The sequence below is a fragment of the Cynocephalus volans genome, chromosome 8, assembly GCF_027409185.1.
Source record: "Cynocephalus volans isolate mCynVol1 chromosome 8, mCynVol1.pri, whole genome shotgun sequence".
Classification (NCBI taxonomy): Eukaryota; Metazoa; Chordata; class Mammalia; order Dermoptera; family Cynocephalidae; genus Cynocephalus; species Cynocephalus volans.
In genome coordinates, this window is record NC_084467.1 from 119,079,154 (window position 1) to 119,102,710 (window position 23,557).

General features: G+C 53.8%; 1 protein-coding gene and 6 non-coding genes across 7 annotated transcripts; 3 read left to right on the forward strand and 4 right to left on the reverse strand.

Annotated features, from left to right (window-relative positions):
• The first annotated feature begins 823 nt into the window (after positions 1 to 823).
• On the forward strand, positions 824 to 894 carry TRNAG-GCC (transfer RNA glycine (anticodon GCC)). Its single transcript has one exon. It is a non-coding gene; the product is annotated as a tRNA-Gly (tRNA).
• Positions 895 to 3,126: 2,232 nt separating this feature from the next.
• On the reverse strand, positions 3,127 to 3,198 carry TRNAE-CUC (transfer RNA glutamic acid (anticodon CUC)). Its single transcript has one exon. It is a non-coding gene; the product is annotated as a tRNA-Glu (tRNA).
• A 291-nt stretch (positions 3,199 to 3,489) lies between these two features.
• Positions 3,490 to 3,561, reverse strand: TRNAG-UCC (transfer RNA glycine (anticodon UCC)). The gene has a single exon. It is a non-coding gene; the product is annotated as a tRNA-Gly (tRNA).
• A 698-nt stretch (positions 3,562 to 4,259) lies between these two features.
• On the reverse strand, positions 4,260 to 4,331 carry TRNAD-GUC (transfer RNA aspartic acid (anticodon GUC)). The gene has a single exon. It is a non-coding gene; the product is annotated as a tRNA-Asp (tRNA).
• Positions 4,332 to 4,844: 513 nt separating this feature from the next.
• TRNAL-CAG (transfer RNA leucine (anticodon CAG)) lies at positions 4,845 to 4,927 on the forward strand. Its single transcript has one exon. It is a non-coding gene; the product is annotated as a tRNA-Leu (tRNA).
• Positions 4,928 to 6,449: 1,522 nt separating this feature from the next.
• Positions 6,450 to 6,520, forward strand: TRNAG-GCC (transfer RNA glycine (anticodon GCC)). The gene has a single exon. It is a non-coding gene; the product is annotated as a tRNA-Gly (tRNA).
• Positions 6,521 to 7,367: 847 nt separating this feature from the next.
• Positions 7,368 to 11,670, reverse strand: LOC134384885 (Fc receptor-like B). Its single transcript, XM_063106678.1, is given in 6 exon segments — positions 7,368 to 7,618; positions 7,621 to 7,773; positions 8,017 to 8,307; positions 8,992 to 9,258; positions 10,747 to 11,001; positions 11,619 to 11,670. Coding segments are annotated over 6 exon segments (1,269 nt in total).
• Between the last annotated feature and the right edge of the window lie 11,887 nt (positions 11,671 to 23,557).

Sequence of the window (23,557 nt, forward strand, 5' to 3'; positions counted from 1 at the left end):
CGATCCTGCCAGTTATTTTGAATTAAAAAAAAAAAAAGTTTTAATAATGACTAACTTCCCCCTCGTTCTTTGAAATTCTCTACCGCTTGGAAACACTCTGCCAAACACTGACACTCCCAGCGACAGACACACTGAAACTACCGTAGTAGCTACATGAGGCATCCAGGGGTTCTTGATAAGAGAAACTCAGACCGTCCGTTACAATTATTTAAGCTCAGACAACAGGGATGTCAGACCTACTACGGTTAATTTTAATACGGTTAATCTTTCTAAATACCAACAATTTAGTTGGCCCTGCTTCTAAGACCACATCAAACGTGATCTTTACGAAGTGGGAAATAATAGGACGTAACTCCAGGTTTGGCGGTCAGGTAGACCTTCCCGCAACAGCAGTCGGGAGGCGGCTGCCTGGGCGGTCTCACACGCGACACAGGCGGGGATGCCAGCCAGTCAGCCCCGAAAGGGAGTGCGGGTCGGGGCCTGGCCTCTCGAAAGAGAACGTCTGCATTTAGCCACTACAGCCAGGCCTGGTCCCTCTCCTGGCTTCCTCAGGCGACACACCGGCAGGCGGTCTGTCTGGCGACCCGGAGCGGCAGAGAACAAGCAGGGTGGGGCGACGGGCCTCCTCCGTGGGTGCGCGGCGTCCCGGGGCCCTGGACGCGACTGGAGTCTCTCCGTCGGGTCGCCCGCCGGCTCCCTGCCCCATCGGGCCCCTCGTGCACGGCCCGGTGGAGCAGATGCCCACGGCGGGCGGTGACCAGTGCCCGGCGGCAGGTGGCCAGCGCTGCTGTGCCAGCATCTGCTGGGGATTGCCACCACGGGTGCATGGGTGGTTCAGTGGTAGAATTCTCGCCTGCCACGCGGGAGACCCGGGTTCGATTCCCGGCCCATGCAGCACGCCGGCCCCTTTTGGTCCCGCAGCCCCAACGCCTAGCGGCGCTCCGCTCTGCTTCCTTTCCCCTCAGGGTCGTGCGCGCATCCCACACACCAACTCCCGCTCCCACGCGCGAGGCCCCCCACCCGCCCTACGCACAGAACTGGTCCCCAGGACAGCTTTCCCGCCCAGCCACCCTCCTGCGCGACGCCGTCTCTCTCTCCCTTTTTGTCTTCACTCCCCTGCCACCGCCTCGCTCACACGCGCCACAAGCACCACACGCACCTCACTCTTGCGCCCGCTCGCCCCACCCCTGTCCCATTTCACCACGTTTCCTCGCGCACTCGCTCGCTCTCCCCCAAGATTAGGCCATTTGGGCCCAACTACTACCAACGGACGTGGCGTCCCCGAAGATAGTGTCAAGACACATCGCATCCTCCTAGAGGGTCCCACAGTCATTAAAGCACACGAGCGAGTTCAAAATACTTAGGAACATCACTGCATATGCACAGTCTGTGTTCACTCTATCGCGCTCGTCCACAGGATTTCTCCTAATCTGGACCGCAAGCCGCCACCACCACCGCCGTCGCCACCGTCGCCACCCCAAGCGCCACCTCGCATCTCCCATCCCAACCCCCAACACCACCTGACCACAGTCCACAGCTTTCCTCAGGGATCTGTCCCCTGCATTGTCCCTCTTTTAATCTCAACCCCAAACACACACCTGACACGTAAATGCGTGTCCCGACAAGGCGTCATGGATGTCTCTGGTCCAGCTGAATCCCCTACTCCTTCCAGACCTTGCCTAGGCCCGCTCTCCCACGGCCTCTGCTCTCTCCACGGCCTCTGGGCTCAGCGCCCCAGTCTACCCCGTGGTGGGCCACGGCGGGTACGTGGGTGGGGTAGGAGAGCGGGGGTGTGGATCAGACACCTTCGTCCTTCGGGGTTTCTCTGTGTGTGTGTCTCTCTCTCTCTCTCTCTGCCTCTCTCTCTCACACACAAACACACCCAGAAACACACACACACACACACACACAGCAAGGCAAGGGAACCTCCCGCGGTGATGGCAAGCGTCTGTGTTCTGAGAGGGGCTCCTCTCCCCAGATGACACGGCCTCGTCAGGCCATCGTTACGTGGCAGATTCGTGCCGTGCGCTGGACGTCCACGTTGCCTGTAAAGAAAGTTTTGGCGGGAAGTAGACTGGGCTCTGCAGTTGACTTTGGGGTCAGCCACAGAATAAGGTGGGGGATGGATAGAGGGACGGAAAGGGGGAGGGAGAGCTGGGTACCTAGGTGGTAAGGCAGGCACGGGAGAAGATGACGAATCCAATCTCGACGCTGGCTCTGAGGGGCGTTCTCGGTACGTTCCCTGCCATTTTGACAGCTGCTGGAGAGCGTCCGTGATGAAATTCGAACCAAGTGTGGGCTCCAAGTCACTCCCGACACCCATCTCCCCACACCCGCTCCGGTCAGCTCGGCTGTTCGCTTTTCCCCAGCGGCCCCCGTGATCTCCTGGCTTCCACCTCCGCTGCCCGGTGGTCTAGCTGGCCGAACCTCTCGAGAGTCGTTTTCACACTTCTGCCTCCCCGGGGCCATGGGCCGGCGTCGCTGTCCCCACAAGCTCCATTGCCATCCTCGCCCAAGCCACCGACACACGTGGAGCCCAATCGCCGGTCCGCACTCGGGGCCGGGCCACAGCGTTTGCTGGCATGAGCGGCGACGTCACGGACCGCAGGCCCCGGCAGGTGGCCGAACTGGCGGGCGCAGATCCCCCGAGGAGGCAGAGATGAAGTGGCCTGTCATCCGCGAGACTTGGCCTGGCAGCAGCAGCGCTGCTCGCGCCAGCCCATTTGGTGGCCAGAGGCCAGGGAGTGAGGGTGTGTTTTGTGCGTTGGCTGGTTGTCGCTGTTGTCGTCTGAGTGGTCGGCTGGCGGCCACGGGAGGAGAAAGGCTGCTGCCCGGGCCAGTCGGGTTTGGGGCTGAGGAAGAGCGGGAGCGAGGCGAGCATCGGATAAGGAAGAGGGGGAGAAGCCGGAGGCCTGATGGGTGGCGAGCGAGGCCAAAAGGACGGGGTGGTTGGAGGTAGCGCGCCGCGGGGTCGGGCTGGACGTGGAGGAAGGCGGGGGCGGGGGACTCGTTGGGGCACGAGAGACGCGAGCGAGCCAGCCAGCCTGCCTGCCTGTTGGCCAAAAGGGCAGGGAGGTGGTGTGAAGGCTTCCGGGAGGGTGGTAGGCAGGGGGAAAGAAGAAAGGCTTCCCTGACCGGGAATCGAACCCGGGCCACGGCGGTGAGAGCGCCGAATCCTAACCACTAGACCACCAGGGAGCGTCGAGCTTCGTGCCCGGCATGCGCCTCCTGGACCCAGTGCCTCCTGGACCCAGCGCCTCCTTCCCCAGCGTTTGGCCTTAGCTCGCTTGGCGTCTGCCCCCTCCTCGCACGACAAACAGAGGGCAGCCGGCCGCCGGCAATGCCGAGTGCCCTACACGCGGGCGGCACCCGCAAATCACTGCACGCCTCCTGCACGCACGCACGCGCGCGCCCGCCGAAGCCACGGGCCAAGCCCCGACAGGGACCCCGGACACCATGCACTTGGACCTGCGCAAAAGGTCGGCCCGTTGCGTTGGCCGGGAATCGAACCCGGGTCAACTGCTTGGAAGGCAGCTATGCTCACCACTATACCACCAACGCCGCCCGACCCGTGCGCCGCCGCCCTCCCTCAGCTCCCTCTCGCTGCCACAGCGCCACCTAAGGCCGTCGCGCGCCCCGCTGACGGCGCAAACCCAGTACAGCGGCTCGGGTCCGCCCGCCTCTGGGGGCGCACTCGCCGCCCCTCTGCTCCTGGGCCCTCGCCTCTACGCCGTCGCCGCCGCACCCCGAGCACGCGTCCTCCTGCACCTGACACGCCAAAGCCGTTCTCCACCAGGGCCCCGGCGAGTCCACAGCCCACACCGACAGGCTACGGGCTCCCACCGCCTACCCCGGGTCCCGGCCCCTGTGCGTCGCTGGCAGCCCAGTTCCCACTCCCACTCCCACTTTGGGTGCGCGGGTGGTTCGTCGGTCGCTGTGGGGGTGGGGCGGGGTGTCGGTGGGCGACAGGAGGTAGCTCCGCTGTGGCCACGAAGTCCCGCGTGAGAAGGAAGGGAAGGGGCCCAAGGGGGGCCAAGGGGGCAGACAAGGCACGCACCAGACGGCGCCCTGCGCCTGGTTGGAGCGAGCGGAGGCGGGGAGGGGAAGAGGAAGGCTGAGGAGGTAAGAAGGGGAGAGCGGAGAGGTGGTGAGCGAGCGAGCGAGCGAGAGAGAGAGAGAGACCTTTGGGGGTCATAGGTTTGGTCCGAGATCAGACTGCGGGGACCCGGGCGGTGGCGGCAGCCAAAAAGGGCGGCTGCCTCCCCGTCGGGGAATCGAACCCCGGTCTCCCGCGTGACAGGCGGGGATACTCACCACTATACTAACGAGGACGGTGGCGGGTAGCGCGCGTGTTCCTCACGCCCTCTCCTGCCGCGGGCTCCTAGCCCTGCCTTCCTCCCCTGCCCACCGCAGGCGCCTGGCATGCGTCCGTCCCATCCCTCGCCCGACGACCGCCCCTTCTCCCGTCGCCGACGCCCAACTACCGCGACCCCCAACAGAGCACGCTCCGACTCCGCCCGGACGCCCACCACGACCGGCCCATACCCCGGTGGCGTGGAACCGCCCGGTGCGCCCAGCCCGCGGCCTCCCATGCGCGGATCAGCCTGAGGGGGAGGCGCGGGCGACCAAGCAAGGCCGCCAGGAATGCTGGGCGTGCGTCGGGCCGGGGCGTGGGGCCGTCGACGCCGGGGAGCCAGCCGGGTCGGCCGACTTGGCTGCCCCCTCTGGCCCGCACGACCCGTCCGTTGCACACCCAGACGCCTTCCGTCCTAGGACACGGCGTCCGCCCCAGGGCACGGGCGTCCGCTTCGGGTCCCAGCCAGGCGAGCTGCGACGCGCCCGCTGTCAGGATGGCCGAGCGGTCTAAGGCGCTGCGTTCAGGTCGCAGTCTCCTCTGGAGGCGAGGGTTCGAATCCCACTCCTGACAAGCCAACCTTTTGGGCCCGCCCACCGCAGGTCGTGTCCCCGGACTGGGCAACGCCCATCGCGACCCTCCACCACCACCCACGGTCTCCAACCCTCCGCCCACTGCCATCCCCGCTGACTGCACTCCACACCGACTCACACGCCCCTCTTATCTGACCCCACTCCAGGACGCCTCGGTGCTCCTTGCTTCGCTCTACACCTGCCTCGCTCTGCCCGCCCTCCGCGACCTCCATCCCACGCAGCCCTCCCCTTCAACCCCGACCCCCACCCCCCTCCCTGCCCAGATGCACCCGCCCTGGAAAGCCCTCCAGGGTTCCCCGTCCACCTTCTGCCCTCCTGAACAGCGACTCGCTCTTAGAGCCGCACGCTTCTGCAACCAGGGGCACGCCAGCCAACGTCCTGTCCTGCCCTGCCCTGCCCTGCCCTGCCCTGCCCTGCCCTGCCCTGCCCTGCTCGCCAAGGCCTCGGCCCCCGCCGGCCCAGTCGCTTCTCTCCACGGCCCACGGAGGTCGCCACCCCCTATCCCCATCTTGCTGCGCTGCTGTCCCCGCGCTTCCTCGCCTTGGCAAGTGCGGGCCCTTCCCTGCCCACACTTGCCGGGTACACGGGTACACAAGCAGCCCGGACGCCTGCTCGACAGTGACAGCCGGATCCCTGCGCTGGGCCCAGCCCCGCAAAGCTTGCCCCCAGAAGTCGCCAGCGGAAGCCCTTAGATCCCCATCACCCGACCAAAAACTTGCCAGGCCCCGGCTGGGACCACCTCGGCGCCACACCACATCCCCAACGCGGGAAGCGACTGCCTGGGCCGTCCCCCACACACCAGAGCGCCCCTTCGCCGGCCCGGCCGCCAGCCAGCTGCCGCTCTGCCCACGTGCTCCTCCGTCCGGGCCGTTCTAACGCTCCAGCCTCCCAACCAGCACATCGGGGGCAGGACCCCTAGTGCGAGCCGTTGGCCAGAGCGTCGCCGTAGGGGTCTCGCAACCGAGTCGGTCACTTGTCGCGAGGCGCGCTCGGCGGCGCCGCTATCCGTCCCCCAACCCGTCCAGCCGCCACCCCCGCCCCCTCACCGCTCCCTCTCACACACGACACAGGCAAGGATGCCAGCTACGCAGCCCCGAAAGGGAGTTCGGGTCGGAGTCCGGCAGCGCGGAAGGGAACGTCCGCGCTCAGCCCCGCCGGCCACACACAGGCCACACGCCCTGATCGGCCAGCGGGCGCCGGCCTGGTCTGGTCCCTCTCCTGGCTTCCTCAGGCGACACACCGGCAGGCGGTCTGTCTGGCGGCCCCGAGCGGCAGAGAACGCGCAGGGTGGGGCGACGGGCCTCCTCCGTGGGTGCGCGGCGTCCCGGGGCCCTGGACGCGACTGGAGTCTCTCCGTCGGGTCGCCCGCCGGCTCCCTGCCCCATCGGGCCCCTCGTGCACGGCCCGGTGGAGCAGATGCCCACGGCGGGCGGTGACCAGTGCCCGGCGGCAGGTGGCCAGCGCTGCTGTGCCAGCATCTGCTGGGGACTGCCACCACGGGTGCATGGGTGGTTCAGTGGTAGAATTCTCGCCTGCCACGCGGGAGGCCCGGGTTCGATTCCCGGCCCATGCAGCACGCCGGCCCCTTTTGGTCCCGCAGCCCCAACGCCTAGCGGCTCTACGCTCTGCTTGCTCTGCTTCCTTTCCCCTCAGGGTCGTGCGCGCATCCCACACACCAACTCCCTCTCCCACGCGCGAGGCCCCCCACCCGCCCTACACACAGAACTGGTCCCCAGGACAGCTTTCCCGCCCAGCCACCCTCCTGCGCGACGCCGTCTCTCTCTCCCTTTTTGTCTTCACTCCCCTGCCACCGCCTCGCTCACACGCGCCACAAACACCACACGCGCCACACGCACCTCACCCTTGCGCCCGCTCGCCCCACCCCTGTCCCATTTCACCACGTTTCCTCGCGCACTCGCTCGCTCTCCCCCAAGATTAGGCCATTTGGGCCCAACTGCTACCAACGGAAGTGGCGTCCCCGAAGATAGTGTCAAGACACATCGGATCCTCCTAGAGGGTCCCACAGTCATTAAAGCACACGAGCGAGTTCAAAATACTTAGGAACATCACCGCATATGCACAGTCTGTGTTCACTCTATCGCGCTCGTCCACAGGATTTCTCCTAATCTGGATCGCCCGCCGCCGCCGCCGCCACCCCAAGCGCCACCTCGAATCTCCCACCCCAACCCCCAACACCACCTGACCACAGTCCACAGCTTTCCTCAGGGATCCTGCCTTGCATCTTTCCCCTGCATTGTCCCTCTTTTAATCTCACAAACTGCTTGCGAGGTCGAAATCATCAACCACCGCACTTTAAGGGCACTTTAAAAACCACAGCAAACAAAGGGTGCAAACACATGGCTTTGAAAGGTGAGCGGAGGCAGGAGACCAGGGAGGGATGAGCCTGGAGAGCCGAGTGCTCAGCTCCCCACAGCACTGGTCTCTGGGTTTCCCGAGCTCACAGCCAAGTGCGAAGTGGGGGTCTCGGGGGTTCCCCTGTATTCCGGGAGGGCCTGTGGGTCCTTTAATTCCAGGACCACCCGGCTCAGAAGGCCTTTGAGCAGCTGCATTTCTCGGAGCAGAAGGTCCAGGTCGGGCTTCAGGGCTCCAACCGATTGTTCCAAGGGTGTCGGCGCAGCGCAGACGGGTGGCCCAGCAGTGCGGGCGTTGCCTGCAGCCCTGCTGAGGTGGCGTTGGGGACGGAGGTGACCGATGGGACCGATCTGGATACCGGGGGTTTTCTGAAGGAAAGCGGCTTATTCCCGGGCGCCGAGGCTGCGGCCTGTGGGGCCGGGGCGGTGGTGGACGCCAGATCCAGGGGAGAGCCTGTGAACGCCACACACCGAGTGATGCGCGGCTGAAATTGTCCCCCCTGGAGAGGGGGTGGGCGGAGGCACGGGGGAGCGGCAGAGGAGAGTGAGGGGACCGGAATAGGGGTGCGGAGGAGGGGACCGGCTGGAGGGGTGGCTGGATGGGAAAGGCGGGGCGGGGGAGACTCGTGGGAGCCGAGAGGCGAAAGCCGGGCTGCTGGCGGCCGTGGGCGTCCCAGGAGGGCGTCCGGTCACTCACCCCGCCCCGGGAGCTGCAGCCACGGGCTGCGTTTCCGCACGCTGCGGGTGGCGGTGGCCGCCTCGCACCAGTACGGTTCGAGCTCCTCGACCTCGCGCTCTGGGACCGTGTACTCGGCGCCCCAGTCGAAGCGGCGCACCGGGCGACTGTACTTGTAGAAAGCGAATTGCAGCGGCGTGTCGCTCTTCTGCTGGTGCAGGCGCGTCTCGCAGCGCAGGACCACCCCGCGGTGGCCGGCGCCGCGGGTCTCCCCTGGGCCCATCACTCTCAGCACCGGCGCCTGGAACAGCTCTGCGGAGAGGGCGGCCCGGAGGCCGAGGACGCGTATTGGGACTGCGCGAGGCGTGGGTGAGGGAGCAGCCAGGGCCGGCCTGTCTACGGCCCCGCGACCGCTCCTTCTCGTCCCGCAAGCGCTCCTCGCCCACCCGAAGACCGAGAGAGCGGGGAGGAGGCTGTGTGTACACGTGGAGGAAGGGAGGGAGGAAAGCCCTCTGAAGGGTGGGGCAAGGGGGCCGGGTCCACGAGGAACGGAGACAGCTTGAAGCCAGGCGGGACCAGGCAAGACGCTTCATGTCACATCCCGACGGACGTCCAGCTCGGGTTCTCCAGCCCAGAAGGGGGGCGACTGCGACGGAGCGGGACGCTCGGAGCCGTTCTTTCGTCCCAGTCCCACGGCGCCCCCATCACTGCCGCCGCCTCTCTGGCTGGGGCTGTGCCCAGAACATTCCCTTTTATGCGGTCCCCAGCCGGAGTAAGAGGCCAGGGAGTGTGAAGGGGAGGGACACCCGCCCTCACTGAGGTTGCAGGTCAAGCGCTCCTTCACTACCGAGGACAGCAGAAAGCGTCCGGGGTCTAGCAGAGAAGTCCGCCGAGGGGCAGCTACTTGAACGTCCGCCCCTCCTTTCCCCGCCGGTTCCTGTCCTAGAATTTCCTAGTGTGTGTTTGCTTCCCTCCCGGGCTCCAGGCCTTCCCCACCTTGCACGGTGACGGCCACTTTGGCTGAGAACATGGGCGCGCTCTCCACCGGGATGCGCATGGTGCCCGAGCACTGGTAGCGGCCGCTGTCGCTGGCGCGCGCCTGCAACACCGTGTAGTTGGCGCTGGAGTGGAAGTATCGCACCGCCTGGCCGTCGTGGTAGTAGTGAAGCTTGTAGACGACCTTGTCGTACCAGCCGCGGCAGCGCATGACCAGCGGCTCGCCCTCGAACACTGCAGCATACGGTACTTGCAGGATCAGCCAGTCTGCGACACACCACAGACACGCTTGACTCCACAGAAAGTCCAGCCCTGGAGGTCTCCCATTCTCAGCCTCCCTGCTTCGCCCCCCCCACTCCCTCCCCCTTTCCTGACTGGGCAGGGCTTCCCTGATGTTTGCTACCCAGGGGCCTCATAGTGCAGGATGCATGAAGAGGTGAGTGGGGAGGGAAGAGGAAGGCCAGTCTTTCATCAGGTACTAGGGGGTCTTGGTTCCAGCCTCAAAGAGTATCGTCCTTCAGAATCAAGTTTAAACTCCTTAGGATGGCATCGGGGCCTTCTTGACCTGGCCCCTGCTTACCTCTCCAGCACCATATCAGTATCCTCCCCTGTCCCATTTCTTCTTTGCCCTACACACTTTCCACTCCTAACGCAGGCTAAGTTCCAACCACACTGAATTGCTGAGAGAATTGGCTCTGCTCCGAGCCCGAGGCCTTTGCTATTTCCTTGTACTGCATGTCTATCCTTAGACCTTATCTCCTCCAAAAAACTTCCCTGACACCCCAGGACAGACTTAAGTATCGCCCACAGCACCCTGTATTTACTCAATCCTAATCATCATCATAGCTACCACTTACGCAGCCCCAGCACATACTAGATGCCATTTTAGGTACCACTGAGAAAGAATTCTGCAAGTAATAGCCGCAGTCCATGCTATTCTCACCTGTAAGCAGTAACCGCTGTCTATCGTAGTCAGTATATTATTGCTCTTATTAACAATCTCCAAACAGAAAACCAGAGTATGAGTATGAAGTGTGTGTAAAGTGCTCATCTGAACATTGAGTGAAGTGCTTTGAATTCTGAATACAGATTGTGGCCTACCAGCCTAAGATTACATAATATTCCTGCCGAAGTAGCCAATCCTGTGCCTAAATGAACCAGTTATTACTTTTCTCTTCCCAAGTATCTCCTGAGAGTCAGTTTCTCAGTTGACTCCTATGTACACAGGTGTACACGTTTGTAATAAAATTTTGATTCAGTATTCTGTTCAATTGCTGCTTTTTTCCTTTAACAACATGTCATAACTCATTTTTAGTCCTCACAACAGCCAAAGATGTGAACGTGGAAGCACAGAGAAGCCTCACACTGTTCAATCAAGAGTAGTCCCTCCAGCTGTGCTCAGCCTGCCCAGCAGCACTCACTTTTCCTGCTTTGCTCTGCCCTTTTCTGCCCACCCCCCAAAGTTCTCTGTCTAGTATCCCAGGTCCTCAGAGCCTCTGCTCTCCTGAGCTGGTCTCAGAACTAAACAGAAATGTTTATTTGTCTCACACCGTGGCAGGAGAGTAAAAGGAAACTTTGGGGCCAAGTGAGCCTTACTGCATCTCTCACATAGTGCCACGCAGGACCTTGCCTACTCCAGAGACTCAGGATAGGCCCCAGTGTGGCTCTTGTATCCTGCCCAGTGTCCTCTCCCACAGGAGGGCCAGTATCAGAGGAGACACATGCTGCCCCTTCCCCCATGCTCAGACCACTCACCATTGGATACAGAGAGGTGGATGGGGTCACTGACAGGTGCTCCCCGGGTCTGGCATCGATATACCCCTGGTGTCTGCACTTCAATGCTCTTCTTGTGGGAAGGCAGGAGTAGGTGGCCCAAATACCAAAGAGTGCTGATGGGCCGGAGCTCCAGGAGCAGAGGGTGGTATCCGTCACACCGCAAGGTTACCCGCTCCCCCTTGAAGATTGTGGTCCAAGGTGGGTGTAGCGACAATATGGGCTTCTCCAGAGTAGCTGGGGGTGTGTGGGATGGGACATTGTGGAAGAGAGAATTAAGGTGAGGTGTCCAAAGATGCAGTATGAGGTTGGGAAATCTTAGAAAACCCCAGCTTCCAGAATCCAGCCCATGCACTAACCCCATATGTGCAGGAGGAGAGACCACCTTCAGTGGGCTACAAACTGTCAGTCCATCAGTCAGCACCCTAGTGCCTACAGGAAATTTAGTCACAGGGATTGAGGAGGAGTGGGAAGAGATTATCCCAGGACAGCCAAGAAGTGGCGAGTCTGCCTGAGCAGCTCACTTAGGTGGGGTTGGAGTGAAAGTTGTAGGAAACTGGGGAGAGGGATGTGTAAGACTCACCAGCTTTCCTGTTGCTTGCAGCTGCAAAGCAAAAAGGAGGAGGAGAATGTTGGAGATGACAGGAAAGAAAGGGACTCGACCCATAGGAAACATGGAATGGCCTCAAAGCCTGTTTTTCTTCTTTTGCCCCCAGTTTTCTCAGCTCTGAAAAAGCCCCCTCCTCTTCACCTCTCCAAAAGTAGATAATGAACACGAGGAATCTGAGGATTGAATATCCACCCCCCCGCCCCACCCCACCTGCCCTAGTCTCCACCACCCAAAGTCCTTCTGCTGCTGCTCATTGAGGACTCACCCAGGAGCAGAAGGGCTGCCAGTGCCCACATGATGGATCTGCCTGCAGCAGCTGTGGAAGGACGGAGAAGTGCTGGCATGGGATGGGAGACAGAGAGAAAAAAGGTGGCCAGTGCTGACCATGAGTACTAGAAGATATTGCTGCTTCTCCCACCCATTCCTAGCTTCTGAAGACAGTGGACTGGAGAAAGTGGGAGACAGGATGAATATGTGTCAATCCTCAGGTATCCCAAGCCCCATCTACTACCTCCAAAGCTGCCTCACAGCTCAGTCCAGCCCTGACTCCTGTAGAGAAGGCCCTCCACAGCACCAGAGAGCCACATAGAACCCCAGGCTCCAGCAGGTGACCCTGCTACCTTCAGGCTCCCATCAACATCACACTCCCATCCCACCCTCTTCCCACCTTCCAGCCAGCCCTGCAAGCTTCAACTGAGGAGGACACATCCTCATGTCCTCAAGGTCCAGCTGGACTCTTATTTCTGCTCAGTCCCTGATGACAGACATTGACATGAGGCCTAGTGAGATCAGTGTTGGGTTCCCTGCATGCAGACCTCACATCCTCCCACAGATGAGTAGACAGAATGACATGACTCACCAACCACCCTCCCGTGTCTCTGTGGTGTAGTTCCCCAGTCAAGTGTAGAAATGTAATATATTTCCTCTCCCTCCCTTCCTGAAACCTAAACTCTCAAAAATTAGAAAACTCTTATTTTTCTATCCACCCAAATGATCTCATCCTGTGGCACCTCCACTCCCTCATTCCTTTCTTCCATCCTTCCACCTGTCCCTGCAATCCCTTCCCCACCACACCCCAGGTCTGGGACTCCTGACCTGCAGCAGAGAAGTCACTGCATCAACCCCTCAGAATCTTTTCAGATCCAACCTCCCAGCTCTCCTTCTTGTGCTCTCTGAGTCATGTGACTATACCTGAGCAATGGGGAACCTGAATTCACATGTAAATACTTAATGAGTTTTCCAACCTGATAGTGTTGTGAGGCACCCTCCCAACAGAAATGCACTTACATGCCACTCGTGCAGAAAAGGGCAGTTCATTCACTCCAGCTGGCCAGCGTCTGTCTCCCAAGGAGCAACAAAGGAAGAACAGCGTCGGGCTTTGGTCTTGTAGGGTTTTTAAAGGCAAAAACTACATCCCGTTGGCATACAGGTTTTTCCAGGTGCACAAAGCAAGCTAGGGAGATAGGTCACAGAGGCTGAGAATGAGCCATTCGAGCAACCAAGAATACAAATTTTCATTGTGTATGGTTCCTGTTTCTATGCAATTGTTTTCTGTTTCTATGAGAAGGTCAGCTGTTTCTCATGCAGAAGGGGGCTAGTCTGCAGGTCAGACAGGGGGCAAAATGGAGTTACTTAGGTTAAGCAAGCAATTCTATAGAAGCAGATAGTGTACGTTATGAGGGTGTAGGGAGCTCTATTTCATTCCCAACTCCTCTTTAGGAAGGAATCAAATCATTGATTCATCAGTACTTAATTTGTTGTACTTAGTATGTAAGACAAAGAGTTTGACTGATTGTACTTGTTAACCAAGGTGACCAGGAAAAAGAGATTTTCAAACCAATTTTTATTATTACTATATGACTCTTTTTTTCTTTAATGTGTTTTCTGACTAATGCAAGGCTGTCTCTAATAACACCCAAATGGTTGGTATAGAAACAACAGGTTTCCCTAGAGCCATATATAAGCCACCTTGTTAGTCTGATTGTGTGGATTATATATAGGTGCAACAGCTGCTGTGCATTCAGATAAGTCCAGCCTCTGTGTAGGACACAATGACTATTGCAAAGAGGAAAAAATTAACTTTTTACAACATTGTCAGACTGACGACTTGGTGTGAATCTTTTTATCAAAGCACTTTACATTTTAAAATTGTTATTTAATTGGAAAAACTCTAAATAGACTAGGAATAGACAGCACCTTTCTCAATCTAATAACATGCATCTACAAAAAGCCCACAGCTAACATCATACTTAATGGTGAAAAACTGGGTGCTTTTCACATAAGCTGAGGAATAAGGCAAGCATGCCCATTCTTGCCATTTTTATGTAGCATTGTACGGGGCCAGCATTGTATGCTAGCCAGTTTGCTTATGACAGAGGAGGTCCAGATAGGAAAGGAACAAGTAAAACTGTCTTTATCCATAGATGGTATGGTCCTGTGTGTAGAAAATACTGAGGAATCCATACAAAAAGCTACTAGAACTAAACACGTTTGGCAAGTTTGAGGACCTGAGATTAGTATGAAAAAAGCAATTGTACTTCTATATACTGGCAGTGAGCAGTCTGAAAACGAACTTAACAATTTCATTCAAAATAGCATTGAAGAGAATAAAATATTTAGGAGCAAATTTAACAAAAGCATGCAAGACTTGTCTGTTAAAAACTACAAAATACTGCTAATAGAAATTAAAGACAATCTAAATAAATGCAGAGACATTTTATGTTCATGGACTAGAAGACAGTATTTTTAAGATGTCAATTCTTCCCAAATTGATTGATAGATTCAATGTAACCCCTCTCAAATTTCAGGAGGTCTTTTTGCAGAATTGACCAATTGCTTTTGTCAATGGGTAGGCCTCTCTGACCAAGGGGTGAATCTGGCATAGACTGAAGAAGGTTATGGTTAGTGATTTCAGCAAGTTTATCATCTCTGAGGTGGGGCAACAGAGTGTGTATAATTCCTTGTATGTAGAGGGTGCATACAGTCCTTAGGAGGGCAAAGGGAAGGAGGTTCACCCAGTCTCTAGTTTTAATTTGGTAAGTGTTTCTTTTAAAGTCCAATTTATTCATTCTACCTGTCCTGAACTTTGTGGCCTATAAATATAATGTAGATTTAAATTTATTTTTAATGTTTTAGCTAATAATTGTGAAATTTGGGCTGTGAAAGCTGGGCCATTGTCAGACCCCAAGGTTACAGGTAGGCCAACTCTGGGGACAATTTCTCGTAACAATTTTTTTAGTGTTATCTGAGTGGTTTCAGTTTTGGTAGGATAGGCTTCTACCTACCCAGAAAAAGTGTATGTGAACACCAAAAGGTAGCGATACCCATATTGTCCATGCTTTACCTCGGTGAAGTCAATTTCCCAGTGTTCTCCAGGGTTGGTTCCTTGCATTCTGGTTCCAATGGGCAGCCTTGATTTTGGCCCTGGATCTACTTGTGAACAAATATCATATCTGGTAACAATGCCTTTTGTTATTTTGTCAAGATCTTGGATGTAATAATATTTTTAAAAGTTCAGTTAATTTTGTGGATCCAAGGTGTGTTCCTTTATGTATCTGTTTAATCAGCAATCTGCCTAGAGCCTGTGGCAAATAAATCCTGTGGTCTGGCAGAATTTTCTAATTCATGGCATTGTTGGAGGCTTTTAAGATCTTAGCATGTTTTACTTCTTTTTTTAGTATAATGGGGAGTCAGCAGCAATTGAGGTTCTGGAACAACTATTAAAGAGTCAAATGGCCCCACTGGTTTTAATGTGGCCTCTTTGGCAGTCAAATCTGTAGCAGCATTGCCTTGGGTTTCAAACGAGTTATCTTTCTGGTGCCCCGGACAATGTATGATGGCCACTCTTTTTGGATACCATATGTCCTTAAGGAGGGCTAGTATTTTTGTTTTACTATTTATTTATTTGTTTTCTGATGTTAATAGTCCTCTCTGTTTGTATAAGGCCACATGAACATGGGCAGTGGCAAAAGCATATCTGTTGTCAGTATATATGTTAACGGTTTTATCTTTTTCATGCTTTAAAGCCTGTGTTAGGGCTATGAGTTCAGCCTTTTGAGCAGATGTTCTTTGGCTTAAGTTGTTCTTTGCCCAAATGACCTGATCTAAAGTTACCATGGCTGTCCTCGCATACCTGATTCCATCCATTTGGAGATGAAACTGCTTCCATCAGTGAACAGCATTTCATAAGGTTCTGTCAAGGGCATGCCAGTCAGGTCTGGCCGGAGGCCTTGGAGAGTTTCAATTGTTTTGAGGCAGTTATGGACAGGCTTGATTGGGTTGTCATCTGGGAGGAGGGTAGCCAGATTTAGAGCCATGGTTTTTAGGGGCTGATCTAGAAGTAAAGCCTGATACTGGGTGAAGCAGGAGTTGGTGAGCCAATGTTCAGGTGCACTTTGTAAGAGAGTCTGTACAGAGTGAGGGGCCACTATGTTAAGGGACGCCCCAACCCCTACTGACCTTAACATATGCATTCTGCTTCTGTACAAATTGCTTGCTAAAATAAAGGGGAATAAACAGAGTAGCATGGCCAATGCCATTTTAGGCGGCTCTGCCATTTTAGCCTGGAAAGTCCCTATGGGGAATCCAGGGTGGGGAGGGGCTACAGGGCTAACCACAAAATTAGCTTATGTATCGCTGGCTTGCTTGCATTGGCTAGATTGTGTCAGGCGTGAAAAATTCCCGCCTACCTAAAAATAAAAGCTGCGAGAGGTTTCAACTTGGGGCTGCACACTTCGATTGGCCTGCATAGCCCTGGCTGCCAGAAATAAACTCTTTTCCTTTTCCTATCACCCGGTTCTCATGGGCAAATTTCTTTTACCTGTTGGACATTGGCCATAACTTTTGGGGGCTCGTCTGGGATCCCTTAAGCCTCTCAAGAACCGTCCTTTTGGCCCTGGGACTTTTTGGATCTCTAGGGGGGAATTCCTGAAAAGGCGTTCTTCAGCCCCAGAGAGACAAACCCATGGCAGTCGCCATTGAATTTGGTGAGTCGACTCCTCGGTTGGGAAAAAGGCTAGGCTGGATGCAGCCATAGACGTCTCTTTCCCTGGATCAAACGAGACATTGTTCTGATCCATTGGGACCTTTTTTTTAGGTCGTTGGGACTTTCGTTTTGATTTTAAAATCCTTTATTATATGTGTATCGTTTGTTAGTTTCGGTCTGTGTTTAAGTCCTTTTGTTTGTCTAGTTTCATTTTGTGTTGTCTGCTATAAGTGTAGCTTGGCCATTTCAGCTCCACAGGACATCGTGGCACAAGGATCCTCCAGACCAACTGTCCTCCAATGTTTTCTTATGAACTTTAACACCTTCCGAGAGAAGGCTGCAGACTTTGGGGCCTCCGTGGACCCTGAAGTCTTGCAAGTCCTTTGTGAAACTGATTGGCCGGCCTTCAATGTTGCTGGCCATCAGAGGGCTCTCTTAGCCTCCCCTTAGCTCAGGCTGTCGGACGGGTCATCTTCAGAAAACCCGTACACCCTGATCAGATACCTTATATTCTCATTTGGATTGAAATTCTGTCTTACCCTCCTCCTTGGTTAAAAAGATGTTTTCCAGGTTTAAAGAAAAATGCTCGCCACCAAGAAACCGCCGCCATTCTCCTGACAAAGCCGCACCCTGATTCTGCCCCTAATCAAGTTTTATCAACCACTCCTGAGGAGCCGGACCTGATCTGCAGCCCTCCGGCTTACGCAGAGGACCCCACCCAAGTGTCTGACCCACTTATCTCTCCCCCACACCTGCTCTGGGGCCTCTTATTGTCTCCAGAGTCCCACCCCACCAGTGTCCCCTCCTTCCTCTGCTTCCTCTTCTTCACCTTCCTCAACTGGTTCCCCTCCTGGACTCTTCCCCTTGCATGAGGCCGCAGGGGTAACTGGCCTTTTACGGTGTATGTTCCCTTTTCCGCCAGTGATCTTTACAACTAGGAAAATCCAGAACCCTCCCTTTTCCACCTATCCACACGGTCTCATTTCTCTGCTTGAGTCTGTCTTTTATACTCACCAGCCCACCTGGGATGATCGCCAACAATTGTTACAGACTCTGTTCACTTCTGAAGAACGTGAATGAATCCACCGAGAGGCCCAACGGGCTGTCCTGGGCCCCAATGGTTTCCCCACGGATGACCCTGAGTGATTGGCTGCTGTTTTCCCACCCGCCGCCCCAATTGGGACCCAAATAGTAATAGAGGTAAGGAGGCTCTCGATTGGTTTCACCAGGTCCTGTTATGAGGGGTTTGAGCTGCAGCCCCAAAACCCACAAACCTATCTAAGGTTAGTGAAGTAACCCAACAGCCTGCCCAATCTCCAAGTGCATTCTTAGAGCACCTCCTGGGGCATACCGGATCTATACACCCATAGACCCGGAAGCACCTGTAAATCGAAGGGCAGTTAATTTGGCTTTTGTAACTCAGTCTGCACCTGATATAAAATGGAAGTTGCAGAGATTAGAGGGATTTGAGGGCAAGGTTCTTTCAGAGTTGGTAGAAATAGCCCAAAAGGTTTTCGCAAATCGTGACCCACCTGAAGATAAGCAGCTTAAAAGACTAAGGTTCTGCTGGCCACACAAGGCCAACCCAAGAAACCTCAGGCAGCTAAAGGAGCAGTCAACACGGGGGTGAAAAAATGCCCACCGTTGGATAAAGACCAATGTGCCTACTATAAGGAAAACCAGAATTGCCTAGTAATAAGCCCCCCATTGCCATTCAAGAGGCCACAGGGAAAACTAAATTTTGTTCATGGACAGAAGGGCAACTCACCGACTTAAGCAAGAACACAGTCACTCATTCATTCATTTTAATGCCTGACTGCCCAGTGCCTTTATTGGGCAGAGATTTACTCCACTAAGCTTGGAGAAATCTTCCACCCTTTTGGTAACACTGTCTTTGTCCAAAGAATATAGGCTCTTGCTAGAACAATTGCAGGAGGATAAAACCTCCAACCACCAAGAATTGCTAGCTTATTACATGAAACTTGTGCCCCAGGTCTGGGCTGAGTCTAATACCCCTGGGCTAGCAAGGCACCAACCTCCAATAGTGGTCCAGCTCATGGCAACTGCCACCCCCATCAGAGTGAAACAATACTCTCTCCCGTTAAAGGCACGACAAGGGATAGAACCTCACATCAATAAATTAAAACAAGAAGGGATACTAGTGCCTTGCAAGTCTAGCTGTAATACTCCCCTGTTACCGGCCCAAAAGCCAGGGACAAATGACTACAGGCCTGTCCAGGACCTCCAGGAAGTCAATAAGAGGGTGGAAACTATCCATGCAACTGTACCAAATCTCTATATGTTGTTGAGCCTGGTTAATCCCCTCCATCAGGTTTATACAGTGTTGGATTTAAAGGATGCCTTCTTCAGTCTGCCCCTAGCCAAAATCAGCCAGCCTCTGTTTGCCTTCGAATGGGAAGCCCCAGATGGAAACTACTCTGGTCAACTAACATGGACTAGACTGCCCCAAGGATTTAAAAACTCACCTACACTGTTTGATGAAGCGCTGAGCCGAGACCTACAAGATTTCAAGGTAAAATGGGGATCAAATATAACACTGTTACAATATGTTGATGATTTGCTATTGGCTGCACCCACCCTGGAGATTTGTAAACAAGCCACAGGAGATTTATTAAAGACCTTACAATACCTAGGATACCGGTATCCACTAAAAAGGCCCAACTTTGCTCCCTGATGGCAACATATTTGGGATATATATCTTAAGTGCAGGGGAAAGGAAATTGTCCCCTGATTGCATTAACAGCCATCCTAAATATACCAGAGCCAAAGACTAAAAGGCAAATTCGAGAATTCCTAGGAGCCGCAGGATACTGTCGCTTATGGATTCTCAACCTTGCTGAAATGGCACAGCCCCTCTATGAGGCTACTAAGGGACCAGTGGATCAAATTACTTGGACTGAGAGACTCCAATTGGCATTCAACAACATAAAGGCTGCTCTTACGCAGGCCCCAGCCCTGGCACTGCCCAATCTAGAAAAGCCTTTTACCTTATTTGTGGCCAAAAACAAGGGCATCGCAAAGGGGGTGCTAACCCAAGATCTAGGGCCATGGAAACAACCGGTGGCTTACTTGTCACGCAAGCTGGACCCAGTGGCCACCAGCTGGCCCACATGCTTACAAGCTACAGCTGCAACTCCACTCCTAGTAAAAGAAACTAATAAGTTAACCTTGGGCCAGCCCCTAAATATTGTTACCTCTCATGGGGTAGAGACTATACTAAAAACCCCACCAGGAAAATGGATTTCAGATGCAAGGTTAACTCATTACCAGACCCAACTGCTTGGACCCGAACATATTACATTCTCCAACCCAATTGCCCTAAATCCAGCCACCTTGCTCCCTGACAGTGTACCTGAGCACTGCGAAGTCGCACACGATTGCCTTGAAATCTTAGCTGCCTTCCAGGGCACCCGACCAGGGTTGCAAGACACTCCTCTCAAGGAGGCAGAGCTAACTCTTTTCACAGATGGCAGCATCTACATGGTTGACGGAGTCAGGTATGCAGGTGCCGCGGTGTCTACTCCTGAACGAGTACTATGGGCAGAAGCTCTTGGGTCCCAGACCTCAGCCCAGCGGGCAGAACTTATCGCTTTCACAAAGGCCCTTCAGCTTAGCGAAGGTAAGACTGTAAATATCTACACTGACAGTAGATATGCCTTTGCTACTGTACATATACATGGGGCCCTCTACAAAGAAAGAGGGTTACTCACTTCAGAAGGAAAGACAATTAAAAATGTTCCTGAAATTCTTGCACTATTAGAAGCTATTTGGCTTCCAACCAAGGTTGCAGTTATTCATTGCAAGGCACACAAAAAGGGAACAACTGTAGAAACTCAAGGAAATAACTTCACTGATAAGACTGCTAAAACAGTGGCACTCCAACCAACCAGGATGTCAATCATAGCACCTTTGCTACCACAACCTCATTTGCCACTAAAACTTGAGTACTCTCCAGAAGATGAGAAAAAGGCTGAAACATTGGGATACCAGAAAAACATAACCACTGGGCGGTATGAATCAAAGGACAAAGCCATATGGCTACCAGAAAAAATGGGTCAAGGCTTGTCTCATGAAATTCACCAAGCCACCCATTTAGGGAAAACAAAGCTATTAGAATTAATTAGACAATCATTTAATTTTAATAATGTATCAAAAATTGTTGAATCATTAACTAACTGATGCCTTGCATGTACTCAAGTAAACTCTAAACAGGTCACTCATCGATGGTCTGGAGTTTGACAAACAGGTAATACTCCAGGAGAACATTGGGAAGTTGATTTCACTGAAGTTACACCTGGAAGGTATGGCTACAAATACCTGCTTGTGTTAGTAGATACATATTCTGGATGGGTCGAGGCATTTCCTACCAAGTCTGAAACAGCCTCTATGGTAGTAAAAAAATTAATCAATGAAATTTTACCCCGGTTTGGGCTACCCACAACCCTCGGGTCAGATAATGGACCTTCCTTTACAGCACAAATATCACAACAATTGGCCAAATGTTTGGGAATAAAATGGAAGTTACATTGCGCCTACCGCCCTCAAAGTTCAGGACAGGTTGAGGGCATGAACAGAACTTTAAAAGAAACCTTGAGTAAGCTTCATTTAGAAACTGGTGAAACCGGATAGACCTCCTTCCCTTTGCACTATTAAGGGTACGAAACTCCCCATATAAACAGGGATATACACCTTATGAAATTCTTTTCGGTCACCCCCCACTCCTATTACCCAGGGTACCAATGGAAGCTGACCCCCAAAGGCTGCCTGCCGCTATTTTGGGGGAACTTCAAACCCTACAACAGATTTGTTCACAAATCAGAAACAAACTAAATGCTAACGCTTCCCTTCCAAAGCAGGAGTCACCTGGACCCATCCCTCAACCCGGGGACTTGGTGTACATAAAGAAGTTAACTCTCTGGTCCCTCCAGTCCACCACTGGACTGGACCATACCCGGTGATCCTCAGCACGCCCACAGCTGTAAAGGTTGCCGAAAAGGACGCTTGGATACATTGGACTCACGCCAAACTGGCACCAAACTCAAACCCCAACACCGACTGCTGGAGCATCCAGACCACCGACCGCCCAACTAAGATGAGACTAAAGAGACTTTAACATGCTTTTTAAAATTCAACCCCTAAGATAGCAATGATTTGCTATAGCTACAACAACAGGGGGGAATGTTAAGGGATGCCCCAACCCCTACCGACCTTAACATACGCATTCTGCTTCTGTACAAGTCGCTTGCTAAAATAAAGGGGAATAAACAGAGTAGCATGGCCAACGCCATTTTAGGCGGCTCTGCCATTTTAGCCTGGAAAGTCCCTATGGGGAATCCAGGGTGGGGAGGGGCTACAGGGCTAACCACAAAATTAGCTTATGTATCGCTGGCTTGCTTGCATTGGCTAGATTGTGTCAGGCGCGAAAAATTCCTGCCTACCTAAAAATAAAAGCTGCGAGAGGTTTCAACTCGGGGCTGTGCACTTCGATTGGCCTGCATAGCCCTGGCTGTCAGAAATAAACTCTTTTCCTTTTCCTATCACCTGGTTCTCGTGGGCAAATTTCTTTTACCTGTCGAACGTTGGCCATAACACTAAGCATATGTCTTGTTGGCCTCTTTTACCAGTAAAACAGTTGCCGCTGTGGCTGGGAGACAGGTTGGCCATTCTGCAGCTACACTGTTCAACCTCTTGGGAGAGGTAGGTGATAGGCCTCTTCCATGGTCCCAGGACTTGGGTGAGCACCTCCTTGGCAATGCCTCAAATCTCAGCAACAAACAGGCTGAAGGGCTTCATCAAATAAGGTTGAGAATTTTTAAATCCTTGGGGGAGGTGAGTTCAAGTTAATTGTCCAGAGTATCCTGCCCCAGGGTCAGTCCATTCAAAGGCAAAGAGAGTTTAGCTTACTTTGGCCAGCGGGAGGCTGAAGAAGGCATCCTTAAGATCTAGCTTTTTGGTTTGTTTCTCTTCTGGACTATCTGTCTTTAAATACCCTCTGGGCAATTTCAACCAGCTCAGATAACAATTTTCCTTTAAATCCTTCCTGTCTTTGAAGCCTTCTCCTAATGTCTGGGGCTGACTGGGTAACAAAGGCAATATTTATCACCCACTGGCTTTCTGGGGTCTCAGAGTCCACAGGAGTGTAGGTCCTGTAAGCCTCCATAAGGCATTCCAGGAAAGCGGTAGGGGTTTCATTTGGTCCCTGAATAGTTTCACTTACTTTTGATAGGTTAGTGGCCTCCTGGCTGCTGTGCGGAGTCCCCTAAGGAGAGTCTGGTGATACAGATTGGGGGCCCCCTTACCTTGGTCCATGTTTGTGTCTCACCCAGGTCTGTTAGAAGGGAACACGTGTTTGAGGCAAACGGGGTCATCAGAGAGTCAGCCATCGTGACCGGTAACAGTTTTCAGGGCCTCCCTCCGGATCCACTTGGCGTTCTTCTGACGTGAAGAGAGTTTGCAGGAGCTGCTGACAATCATCCCATGTAGGCTGGTGGGTAAAGAAAAACAGTCTCCAGGAGGGAGATGAGGCCCTGAGGTTTTTCTGAGAAAGGATTTTGATTTTTCCAGTTTTACCGAAGAAGGGAGCCTGGTCTTGAGGAGTTCTGGGAGGCAAAGGAGCCTGTTGGAGCAAGAGGGGGGTTTGGAGGAATGACAGGGAGAGGACTGATATGCAGGGCCACTCTGAGTATGATCAGGTGGGGGACTGAGAGGGAGGATTGGACGAACAGCAGGGAGAGGCAGTGCCACTCCAAGTATGGGAAACAGGCAAAGAAAGTCCAGAAATACACCCACAGTTCTGGTCAATTGGTTTTTAACAAAGTTGCCAGAGCAATTTTTTAGAATTCTGACAACTGTTACACTCCAGAGTTAATAAGGCTGTATAGTTTTTCAACGTAAAGAACAAAGTATACTTTCTTAGCTGCCTAATTCACATTTTTTTTGAGGTGTTTTGTCAGTTAATAATTTCAACCAACTTAAAAGTAATGTTTCCCCCATTTTCTCCATGAGTGGAAAGAATGCAAACAAATCTGTGTTTAACCATAAGGTCAGCATGACATAAAGTAACAAAAGCCAATAAATCGAAAATGAGGTTGACATTCCAGGACTAATCTAGCAGTCCTGCAACAGTTTTTCAAATTCTTTTCTTTGGTTACAGTATATTCAGAGATTAAATCATTGCT